Consider the following 12,412-nt stretch of genomic DNA (forward strand, 5'->3'; position numbering starts at 1 on the left):
ACCCATGTAGCCTTGGGCAATTACTTACATGCTACTTCTCTTTAAAGTGAATAGTAGTATCTTCTTTCAGGATTGTGATGAAGATTAGACATAAAATTAGTAGAATTTTTAATACAGGGTCTAAGACATTAAGTAAATGCTCAATACATGTACTCAAGAGAAATGTGAAGGCATAAAAGCATATCCCTGTGTTTATTTTAAAAAATATTTACTGAGAAACTACTTTGTGCTAGCCCTGCTAAGAGCTGAGGGTGTAACTGAAACATGAACTAGAATACATATTTTGTTACCTCATGGAGTTTACAGCTAATTAGAAAAACAGGCTGCATATAAATTTATGTATGCATAGAAATATATGTGTGTGTGTGTGTATATATATATATATCTGTTTCATATATATATATATAAAACAGATTTCTGAGAGAACATAGAATATAGCAGTTGTCTTAACTTAGTGGGCAAATGGCATTAGGTCAGCCCACAAAAGAAGGGACATTAAAGCTGAAATAAAAAGCGTAAGTAAGAGTTCTTAAGGCAAAGGGGTGGGGGAAATGAGCAATTGTAACTCTAGCCAAGAGAGTCTGAGGAAGGAATCAGATTAGTGCTCTCAGAAAACTGACATGGGCAGCATATGGGAAAGTGGTACCCTGTAAACTGGTGAGATGGAGAAGGGACAGATTGTGCAGGACCTGGTGGCCATTTTTAGGATTTTGTGTTTTGGTCAAAGAGCTGTTGGAATCCGTTGAAATGCTCTAAGCAGGAGAGTAAAGGGCCTCCTATTTCAAAAAATGTCACTTCAATTTCTTTGATGGGATTGACTTGAAGGTATATTTGAATAGCTGGTGACAAGGAGATAATAGTGATAATAGAGATAGGCATTTGACCCAAATAGCACCAATCTGTACCGAAGAGGGAAGGTAGAGCTTTTTAATCTGTGTTCATAAACTCTGTGAATGCTCTTAGCATATGCCTGCCAGGGCCAGTCATCTTTCATGAAGAATGAGAATTTGCCTAAGAGGAAAGCAGAGTGAAGTAAATAGAGGATTGAGCCCTAATGATGTTGTTTGAACCCCTGGATCCAATTGTGTCCAAAAAGCTATGTCTTGGACTTCTCATTTCTGTTAGTTAAAACAGTCTCTTTATGCCTAAAGTAATTTGGGTTGGACTTATGTCACTAAAAGAATACTGAAATAATTTCCTATTCATGCTGTAACAAATTACTACAAACTTCATTGCTTAAAACCACCTACATTAGTCTCTCATAGTTCTGGAGTTCAGAAGTCCAAAATGACTCTTAAGGGGCTAGAATCAAGGTGTCAGCAAGGCTGGTTGCTTCTGAAGTCTCCAGGAGAGAATTTGTTCCTTGCCTCTTTTAGCTTTTAAAGACTCCTTTGGCGTTGGCTTGTAGTGACATTGCTCCAACCTTTGCTTCCATGGTCACAGCACCTTTTCCTTTACGGTAGTCAAACCTCCCTCTACCTTCCTCTTATAAAGACACATGTGATTATATTTGTAACCCACTCAAATAACTTCAGGATAATCATTCTATTTTAAGATCTATAACATCTGCTAAGTCCTTTTCACCATACAAGATAACATTCACAGGTTCTGAAGATTTGAATGCAGTCATCTTCATGGGGCCATCGTTCAGTCTTTCGTAAGCACTAAACTGTCTGGCAATAAGCTCTGTGTGTAGGCAAGGTTAGACATGTGTAAAGTGTAATGACATTATATGACATCGTAAAAAATTATAATGGGTTAATAAAGAAGTTGGGGAAGCAGCAGTGGAGAAGTAAGTGCAGAGACATACCCATTCCCCATGTTGAATAGGTTAAATAGATGCTACACAAATTGTTGTTAACTCTTATATACCCTAGTTACTCTATATCTCTGACGTGAGTGGGACCAGAGCAGGAAATTCTGATAGGAGGAGGTGAGAGGCAGTGGTGACAGCAGAAATAAAATTTTAGGAAGTCTTAAGGTTTGATTAGAAAACTGAGCACAATATAAAATACCTCTCAGAAGAGATATAAGTGTAAAAAAGTAAAATGAATCCAAAAGTATTTTGTTGAAAGTCTAAAGTAAATAAAATTTGATAGTACAATACTTATAGTATACTTATAGTATAATTACTCAATTACTATATAAACTATAATTAAATATTCCCTTTATTTTCTTGAATATGTTGTTAGTAAATGCAAAAAAATCCCACTATTTATAGAATGCTTTTTAAAGTTAGCTCTTTATCTTTGTCTCCCAAACCTATTATTACATATATGGTTTTAAGCTATTCAATTATGAATTTTCCTACAAGGGAACACAGCTTCAGAAGAAAAAATGAATTGTTAGGATAACGTGTTCTTGAATGTATTTTTGACTATAGAACGATGGGGGAATAATATGGGGTGTGACAGAGTAGAGTTTCCCAAAGGATTTCCCACAGGCACCTGTCTCAGAATGATCTGCTTTGTATTAAAATTGCAGAATCTAAGGTTTCCCACCCCACTGTCTGTGTTAGTTCCATAGAAATAGTGTAACAAACTGCCATAAACTAGGCTTCTTAAAACAACAGAAATTTATTCTCTCATAGTTCTAGAGATCAGAAGTCCAAAATCCAGGTGTTCACAGGCTAGTTTCTTCTTGGGGCCTCAGAGGGAGAATGTTCTATGGTCCTCCCCTAGCTTCTGGCGGTTGCCAGCAATCCTTTTGGCGTTCTGGGTCCGCCTCTGTATTACTCCAATAGTTGCTTCTGCTGTCACACAGCTGCCTTTCCTCTGAGTGGGTGTATGTCTTCACATGGCATTCTCATTTGTGTGTGTCCATCTGTGTGTCTCTTCTCTTCTTCTTGTAAGTACACTAGTCATTTGATGAAGGACCTACCCTGCTCCAGTATAAGCTCATCTTAACTTTCATTTTAACTACATGTGTAAATACTCTATTTCCAAATACGGCCATATTCATATTCATAGATACCAGGGGTCAGGACTTCAGCATCTTTTGGAGGGGACACATTGCAACTCACAACACTGTCTAAATAAGAATCTCTGGAGAACTGGAGCCTAGCTTTTGCACTTTTAATAATTATAAGTTTTACTTAAAAATTTTGCAACCACTGATGTAGAGGCAAGTCAGGTTAAAATATCACCCACCATTTGTAATAAAACCTGGAGCCTGCAGTAATCCTGGCTTTTATTGTTGAGAGATCTTTCTCTCAGAATTTCTAGATTACAAAATAGAAAGGGTATCATTTCTGTAGCTAATTGGCAAGAGTAACTGCTTATTATCCTTTTGATAAGAACATAGAGAACATTGTGTAGCATTGTTAGTAATTAGACAGTGTGCTGTTTCAAATACAATAACAAAATCTTACTTGAATCCTTTTTTTTTTTTTTTACAAAGAACAGTGTATTGATGTATTACTCTAGTAATTTTAAAAGGAAAATCTTAGAAGTATAATTAAGATTTTCTATTTTCTGATAACTCCGAAGAATAGCGACTTCACTATATTCAAAGTTACACACTTTATGGTTCATACCAAGCTATGGTTTAATGAAATGTGTTGCAGAATTCATTGACTTCCCAGGCTCCCAGACCCAAAGGATGATTCTTCTAACTTGGTAGGCTGCATTTTGTTTGTAAAAGTACATTTACTCAAGATAGCATGGGATGGGTTAGGAGTGCACAAATTAAAGGTGAAAGTATGGGAGCAGGAGAAAGTAAGAAAATCTGCCACCTTAGTAATGTTTTCTTAAAATAAGGTAAATCTTAATTTATAATCAAAATTCATTTTCTATAATATACAACATATTAGAAATGAGGATGATATAATGTCTGTTTATTTTATAGAAATCCAACATTTCTTATGATGTTATAGTAAGTAAAATGTTTGCTTCTGTATTTTGTTGTTTTATCACAGCTACCAGAGAAAAACAAACAAAACAATGTATTAAGCAAACACTGTTTTATTCTTCACTGTGTGAGATACCTTCTATTCCCTACTTATTAACTCTTTGGCCTGCTTCAATTCTGGACTCATTATAAAATTGGATGATGTTGTCATCCAGAGAGTTCAGTTATTAGCAATTAACCATAGTTCTGAAATTACCTTTTTCTAGATTCATGTACAATGGGGTGGATTTTTCTACTGACAAATTTCATAAACATAAAAACCAGAGATAAATATAAAAATGTGTATCCTTTTCAGCTTCTTTGTGCCAAAAAATATATTCCCCATCACCAAATATTTTTCCCCTGAGCCATTAATTTAAACTTGATATTTTTTGGAATTTTTAAAAGTACTAAGTCTGTTACTTATCACAAAGCCAATTTTAAAATGTTTTACTTTAGAAGAGAAAAAAGAAAAATAAATATATCTCAAGGGATTCTTAAACATATACTTTTTATCTGCTTATGATTTTGAGATCATTTCTAAATTCTTCAATGTCTAGCCTCCTGTTAATAACATAATAACTAATCTTACTCCTTCCATATCTCCCAATGGTTGATGTTTTTCTCTCAAATTTTTAATTCACCACTTTAATAAGCTAAATTTTTCTTCTGCGTAAAAAAGAAAGCTCTTGAAATTTATCTTTCCTTTTTATCCCCCAAAGGCATTTTTGTATAAAGTAAAATTAAATATTGTATCTTCACATATATGTGTATATGTGAATGTCTAATATATAAACTATTTTTAATAGGAAAATAAAATTTTTAGTAGTAATAATAGCTAATACATGTATAGCTCACCCTTGCAATTTCTTTTCTCTCTTTCTTTCTGTCTTTCTTTCTTTCTTTTTTCTTTCTTTCTTTCTTTCTATTTTTCTCCTTCCTTCCTTCCTCCCTCCCTCCTTCCCTTTCCTTCCTTCCTTCTTTCCTTTCTCTTCCTTCCTTCCTTCCCTCCTTCCCCTTCCCCTTCCTCCCCTCCCTCCCTCCCTCCCTCCTTCCTTCCTTCCTTCCTTTCTTTCTCTCTCTTTCTTTCTCTTTCTCTCTTTCTTTCTTTCCTCACTTTGTTGCCCAGGCTGAAGTGCAATGGTGTGATCTTGGCTCACCACAACCTCCACCTCCTGGATTCAAGTGATTTTCCTGCCTCAGCCTCCCAAGTAGCTGGGATTACAGGCATGCACCACCACACCTGGTGAATTTTTGTATTTTTAGTAGAGATGGAGTTTCACCATATTGGCCAAGATGATCTTGAACTCCTGACTGCAGGTGATCTGCCCATCTTGGCCTCCCAAAGTGCTAGGATTACAGGTTTTAGCCACTGTGCCCAGCTATGTATAGCACTTTCTTTGAGCCAGGCCTTCAATGAGGTGAATACTATTATCAATTCCATTTTAAAAATGATAAAACTGAGGTACAGAGACGCTAAATGATCTCCGTAAAAGTCAGATAGCAAAGAGTTCTGCTGAGGTTAAAACCCAGGCCATTTGGCTCTAGAGTGTGCTCCTGAATAATAAGTTATATGGGGGTATACTTCAGTAAATCATTCAATTTTCTTATGAAAATTAATCACATTTTCATTGCTTTTATTTTTATTTATTTATATATTTTTTGAGAAGGAATCACACTCTGTCGCCCAGGCTGGAGTACAGTGGCATGATCTTGGCTCACTGCAACCTCCGCCTCCTGGGTTCAAGTAATTTTCCTGCCTCAGCCTCCCCAGTAGCTGGGACTACAGGCACCTGCCACCATGTCTGGCTAATTTTTGTATTTTTAGTAGAGACGGGGTTTCACCATGTTGGCCAGGCTGGTCTCGAACTCCTGACCTCAGGTGATCTGCCCACCTCTGCCTCCCAAAGTGCTGGGATTACAGGCGTGAGCCACCATGCCAGGCCAATATTTTCTTTATTTTGAGAGGAATCACGGTGAAATGAAGAGCCTAGACTTTGAAGTCAGACAGGCAATGGGTTCAAATCCTCAATAGGATTTTAGTAGCTCCAAAACTGGAAATATTATTTAACTTTCTTAATGTATGTATACTCATCTGCAAATGCAGGTTGTAATAACTACATTAAACAACATGGCTAGGTTGAGAGATAGAGTCTGGCACCTTTTAGCTGATTTGTTAGCTGATCAGCTAAAGTCAATAAGGAAGGATGGCTTGTTTAATAAATTATTTTGGATCCATATCGCAATCAGGAATTTTTTTTAAATGCTATGCCAAAGTGTCAAGATATGTTAAAAATTTCAATATTGTTTTTAAAGTACTAGATGAAAAGAATTGTCTAAAAATACAAGCTCAAACAATTAACAAGGAAAAGAACAATCTATTCACTTAACTGTATAAAAATATGGTTTGATTAACATTAGTTTATCAAAAGACAAATTATGCAAATTACCAGTAAGAGAGGAACTTATTCCCAACACATTTAAAGAACAAAATTTAATGAATTTAATTTGTAAATAGTTCTTTCAAATTTAGGAGAAAAAGAACAACTCCCAAATTAAAAATGAAAAAAGTTCACATATAAAGCAATTTACAAGATTGAAAAAAGATAAATTAATCACGTAAATATAAAATACTTCCTTTCTTCTTTTAGATCACTGAAATTTAAAACCATAGATAATATCCAGTGATTTAAAGAGTGGTGGAAAATGTTACTATCCCACAGTGTTTGGAACAAGGTTAATTGATTTAGTATTTTTGGAAGATGACGTGGAAATTAGTGAGAAAATTTTTATGTAGCCTCATTTACACAGAAATTCCACAACTAAGTTTTTAGACTTAGGAAATAATTGTACACTACAAAATGTTTCATAAACTAGATACACATCATGGCAGTAGTGATAATATAAAAATGGAAAATAATTCAAAATACAATTAATATGGTACCAGTCCAGCATACTTCCATAAATAGCTTTAAAAAGGAATGAGGAAGGCCAGCCATGGTGGCTCACGCCTGTAATCTCAGCACTTTGGGAGTCTGAGGAGGGCAGATCACCTGAGATCAGGAGTTCGAGACCAGCCTAACTAACATGGACAAACTCCGTCTCTACTAAAAATACAAAATTAGGCATGGTGGCGCCTGCCTGTAATCTCAGCTACTCAGGAGGCTGAGGCAGGAGAATTGCTTGAACCCAGGAGGCAGAGGTTGTGGTGGGACAAGATCGTACCATCGCACTCCAGCCTGGGAAAAAAGAGTGAGACTCCATCTCAAAAAAAAAGGTAATAAGGAAGAGCTCTATCTATTGAATGGGAGATGCTTATGTATATTAAGTATAAGATACAGGTGGCTGAATGGTATTTAAATAGAAATGGTATCCCATTCATATATGAAAATATATATTTCACTATCTTTATCTATATATATGAAAAATATATTCACCAAGAATTACATATAATGTAGTTTAAAAATATTTTTGTATATTTTTGATTGGTTTTATTTTGAACAATGAGAAAGATACTATTAAAATTGTAAAAATAAAAATATTTTTATTTTGAAAATCAATAATGAATTTAATTTCTCTCTTATTCATGTTGGGTTTAACAGTATCTGTATAAATATTTTTAAGACTTGAGATATATAAGTTCAAATAGAACTCGGATTCTAAAGGATTGGTGTAATATTTATCTCTACACTGTTTATATTTCAGTGTTAAAAATTTATGCTTAAATATTTTAAGAAACTTCAAATGCTTTTATAAACCTACTCTAAAACTTCTTCCACCTAACACTGTAATTTGGTTAGTATCATAACCACATAAATGATAGAGGCCCAAAATATTCTAGCTTTTCATGTCCCAGAGTTTCCCTCAATCTCAATCTCTTCAAACCATAAAGTCAGCTTTGAAATTTATGACTTAAAAGAGTAAGACTGTTCTAGCCACTGTTACCCTTTATAGATGAGTTAACTTTTTTTAAAATTGTCATTACTGTTTTAAATCATGCTGAACTCCAAAAAACACCATTACAAATGAAGGATTGCCTTTTCTTTAAGTTCATAAGCCAACTCCTAGATTTAGATCAGTGTATTTCATGATGACTGCATGTAAATGTAGGTGAGCATGTAAGGGTGTGTATGCATGGATATGTTTTCTAGGTGTGTGTATATGCATGTGTGTTGTATGTGGAACTGCATACAAACACGCACGCTGTATATGCATATATGTTTAGGTGTTGTAGTGAACATGTGCGTATGCTCATGTACATCTTGTGTGTGTATGAGATACCAAGACGGAATGTCTAAAAATGAAACATTTACAGTGCATTTAAAATGAAGCAAGCATTTAGACATTCCCCTTTACAAAGAGTACTGGGGATTGTAAACATCAGCAGCATCTCTGAGGTCAAGTTTATAGGGTAATTATATTTCTGAAAATGGAGGCATATGGAATTTTTATGGATCCAGTGTGCTGTGAGACTGAAGTCCAAATTCTGATAAATGAATTTCATGCAAAATATATTTATTCTAAGATGTTAAAAATGAAAAATGATATGCTTGATGCTATAACACCACAAAACTATGTTTCTCCCAACTGTTTCATTTGTTTCCCCAAACTGCAAAGTCAATTCTTGTTCACAGAAGAAAAAAAAATATGCCTATGGTCTGAAAAGTACCCAACCTCAGTCCAAGAAGCGTAACACTGAAAGTTTAAACACATTTTATATTTTCGCTTATTATCATTATTCACTCTCTTTTGATCATTTGAAATGTTTAGAAGTTTTAAAGAGGTGTGAAATAACATTATATAATTTATTGAAATATCCCTTTTTCCCATCTTGCCTCCCTACATTTATTTTTTGCATTTTCTTCTTCCCATTTGCTTTTTAATTCAAGTATAGAAAGACATAGGACATATGAATTTTTGTAGGATTTGTAAACTGATTAAGTGCATCAAAGAGGAAGAATGTTTTTTCTAATTCTTTTATATATTTCTTTACATTATTTTGAATTCATAGTTAAATTTTGGAAAGGTAGTGGTACTAATTTTTTTAAGGATGTAGAAGGAAATGAGAGTATAACCCTGATTTAGGGAAACATTCATCAATTGGTATTGAAGAAGATTCTATCTTATTGCCATGAATCATCTACTCTGGGGCATGTACACACACATATTGTGATGTGGGGTAAGAAACTTAAGTATTAGGGAAAAAGCAAAACAAATTTTCTTTTAGGAATCAGTAATGTGTAAAACCAAGGAAATAACACAGGCCAAATGAAATAATGAATATCATTCAATATAACATGCATATTTTCATACACAATTAGATTTTATATTTCGTGATTCTATGTGGAACATAAGAATGAGTAAGAACTTAAGTTCACTCTTAGCAGGAACCTTATGTTGCAATAGATCTCCTTTATTTGGAAATATTTTTAAGGATCGAAAAGAGCTAAAATATAAGAGAATTCCTCACAAATTATAAGTTATATTTTATGAAGATTGGTAGACTGAGCTGCCTTAAATTATTTCTGGAACAAGATGGGGTCTTAATAAATCAACTAATTCACTGACAACTCAATAAAAAAAAATCATGTTGGCCTCTTAAGAGTTTATAACTTTAAAAAAGTCTTCTATTTATTCACACACACACACACACACACACACACGCACACACAAACTCAATCATTATTTACGTGTACCCTTATGATTGTTTTAATGGAGAGATCAAAGAAATAAGAAAATACTGTGAGAGCAGAATTTTCTAGGGTTCTGCCTTTTAGAATGGATTAATTTTGTGCCCACAACAAGAATATTCATTTGTAAACAGTTCATTTGAGTTCGGAGTCTTTTTATTCAGTATTTACCATAATGAGTCAGATGGTTGTACTCATAATAGTGGCACTCATAGGATGTAGGAAAGAGTAGTATTCAGTAGAAAAACAGGGAAGAATTAAGCATAAATCAACGGAGTATCATGCTATTAGATAGGAATGGCATAGTCATGTGTCTACAAAAGCATTATTTGCTTCAGAGTAAATAAGAAATTATTAAATGAATCAATAAGTAGCAAAATAGATGAAAAAATGATATACATGTCTACATAAATGCATTAATAAAATAAACTTCCTTTCTGAACAAGAAAACACCTTGAACAATATACTTCTTGAATAGTAGTTTTTACATGTTAGAAAAATACGTCTTCATTTTTCTTACCACCTCTAAATGGCAACACTCTCTTATTCTGTTATGAAACTCACTAAAACCAAACAACAAACAGAGAATTCAATAGCGTGGATCTCCACAAATTGATTGGATCCTTGAAATTACCTGGGATGCCGATTAAACATTTAAATGCCCAGGTCCCACTTAGACCTACTGAATCCAAATCTCCACAGGAGGGTTCTTAAGTTTAGGCAAGACGTCTTGCAAATAAATATGCCATATGTTGTAGAAAGTCACTTATTCTGATTATTTTACACCATGTTGGTAATTGTAATAACTACCTTCCTTTTTAAGAGTTGGGATAACAGAGCAACAATTCTGACCTGATGTTATTTTTAATCGTTTGGTCCAAAGAAGAATGGGAAAAAATTTAAGTTTCTATGTTTTAAATGTCTGAGTAATGTACTTACTACAGTTTTCAGCTTTTCTATTGTCCCGGATTACTATTCTTTGGTTGATTGTGCTGAAGAGTGTTGTCCAGTTAATGGTATGATAATAACACAGGTTGCTGTTGTCAGTAATATAGATGTTTCCTGCGCTGATTTCCTTCAGGGACTGGAACTGTAGAGAGGTGATGCCCTGTTGCTTGAGGATAAGCAAGGAGAGGCCACTAAAGAGGGGGGAGGGAGAAAACGGAACCATGAAATGCATTCCGGAGTGAAATAAGGCTGTCACATTTTATTTTAAAAGCATGTTAATGGAGTATAAATAGAAACTGAATCAATAAATCTGTGTTTAGAATATTTGTTTTTACATGCTATATACAGTTTTTAAAGTAATAATTTGACCTCCCAAAGTAAAATTTCCATTGCTTACAGTTATGCGTATTGGCAGTGTATCTCTATTTCTGTGTATGTATTTACCACTGAAATATCTGCTCACTATCTTCCCACCCCAAGCCTTAACTTTACGTTGTTCAATGATGAAATCCTGTATTAACACTAAAGAAGTGTTTATGAAACGATTGTTCATCTACTCAAAGTAAGAGATTAATTCCTCCTTATGTAATAGATTTGGACATACTTTCAGAGTATGTCTAAATAATTTCAGAAAATGATTATAGGTATTTAGCTTTAATTTATACCTCAGACACCAAAGAACTGTAATAATTGAGGAATGTGTAAGTAAGTTAGGAGAATAGTAAAAAGTAAAGAATCAAACTAAACTAAAATTAGAAAAAGAAAACAAACTCAGATGCCTTGGGTATCTGGGGAAAAGGTCTCTAAAAGTTAAATAACAACTACCCTGTTTAGAATTGCTCACATCATGCACTCCATACTTGCAAAATACTAATATTACTTTGAGCGACAGACAATTGAAAAATCAAGGAAACTATTTTTATTTTAATATAGTCCACATTTTTGTAATTATTTACTTCTTTACTTACTTTTTTTTACTTATTTACTTTTCCATTCTCTAAAGAATAAACATGCTTCCCACATTTCAATCAGCTGATGAATATTATTTTACATTTTGGAGACCAAAGCTTTCCACTTTTATTTATAGTTTTAAATATTCTTTGCTGTTAATATTTATAATTATTTTCCATGGTTGTCAGGGTGTGCGTGTGTGTTTGTGTGCGTGTATGCTCAATGATAAAGACTAAGATGTAACTCTTTCTCTCAAATTTTGTCCCCATCATAACTATCTTGAGCTGTTGATTACAATGTTAGCATAATGTCTTGACTGGCTTATAATATTTATTCAAAAATATTATATATTTGTTGTTTACATATAGCACTTTAATAGATTGTATCTCTCAACTATCCTTTCTTAAGCTCCTTTCTCCTTTACATTTTTAAAACCTCTTATAAATATAACTTTTAAATTTTAATAGTGAAATTCAATGTACTTTTTATAAAACATTACAAGAAAATCAATGATGATATTAAGTTTGGAGATATTTTGAACTTAAGTAGACAAATTTTAAAAATTCTTATGTAAATTGACTTTTAATTGTTCATAAATAAGAACATCATACAGATGACATCAGAGAAATCTGTTATTTACTCTTATAATGTGAATTTAAATTATTGACATTATAATTTTATCAATGTCCTTCTAAACCTGAATTTTTTGTCCGTTTATTAACCAGCACTACATGTAGAGTGGTGGACCAGTTCCTAAAACATCACCCTGTAATGTGTAGTTCAAATTATAGCACCAGAGACAAGAACAGAACCTCCTGGCACAACAGCATTTGTATCCTATACACCTAAGCCATTAACAAGTCACACAACTCTTATCTTTTAATTATAACATCTGATAAAAAAGAAAGTCTCATTGTTCACATCATGCACTCCAT

General features: G+C 33.6%; 1 protein-coding gene across 2 annotated transcripts in view; it reads right to left on the bottom strand.

Moving 5' to 3' along the window:
- Positions 1-12,412, bottom strand: part of ERBB4 (erb-b2 receptor tyrosine kinase 4) — a 1,163,189-nt gene that overhangs the window by 317,818 nt on the left and 832,959 nt on the right. For both annotated transcript variants that reach the window (XM_003254031.3, XM_003254029.3), the window contains exon 12: positions 10,518-10,717. In XM_003254031.3, coding sequence (XP_003254079.1) covers positions 10,518-10,717 — 200 coding nt within the window. The remainder of the gene's footprint in view (positions 1-10,517; positions 10,718-12,412) is intronic.

This window comes from Nomascus leucogenys, chromosome 22a (genome assembly GCF_006542625.1).
Source record: "Nomascus leucogenys isolate Asia chromosome 22a, Asia_NLE_v1, whole genome shotgun sequence".
Lineage (NCBI taxonomy): Eukaryota > Metazoa > Chordata > Mammalia > Primates > Hylobatidae > Nomascus > Nomascus leucogenys.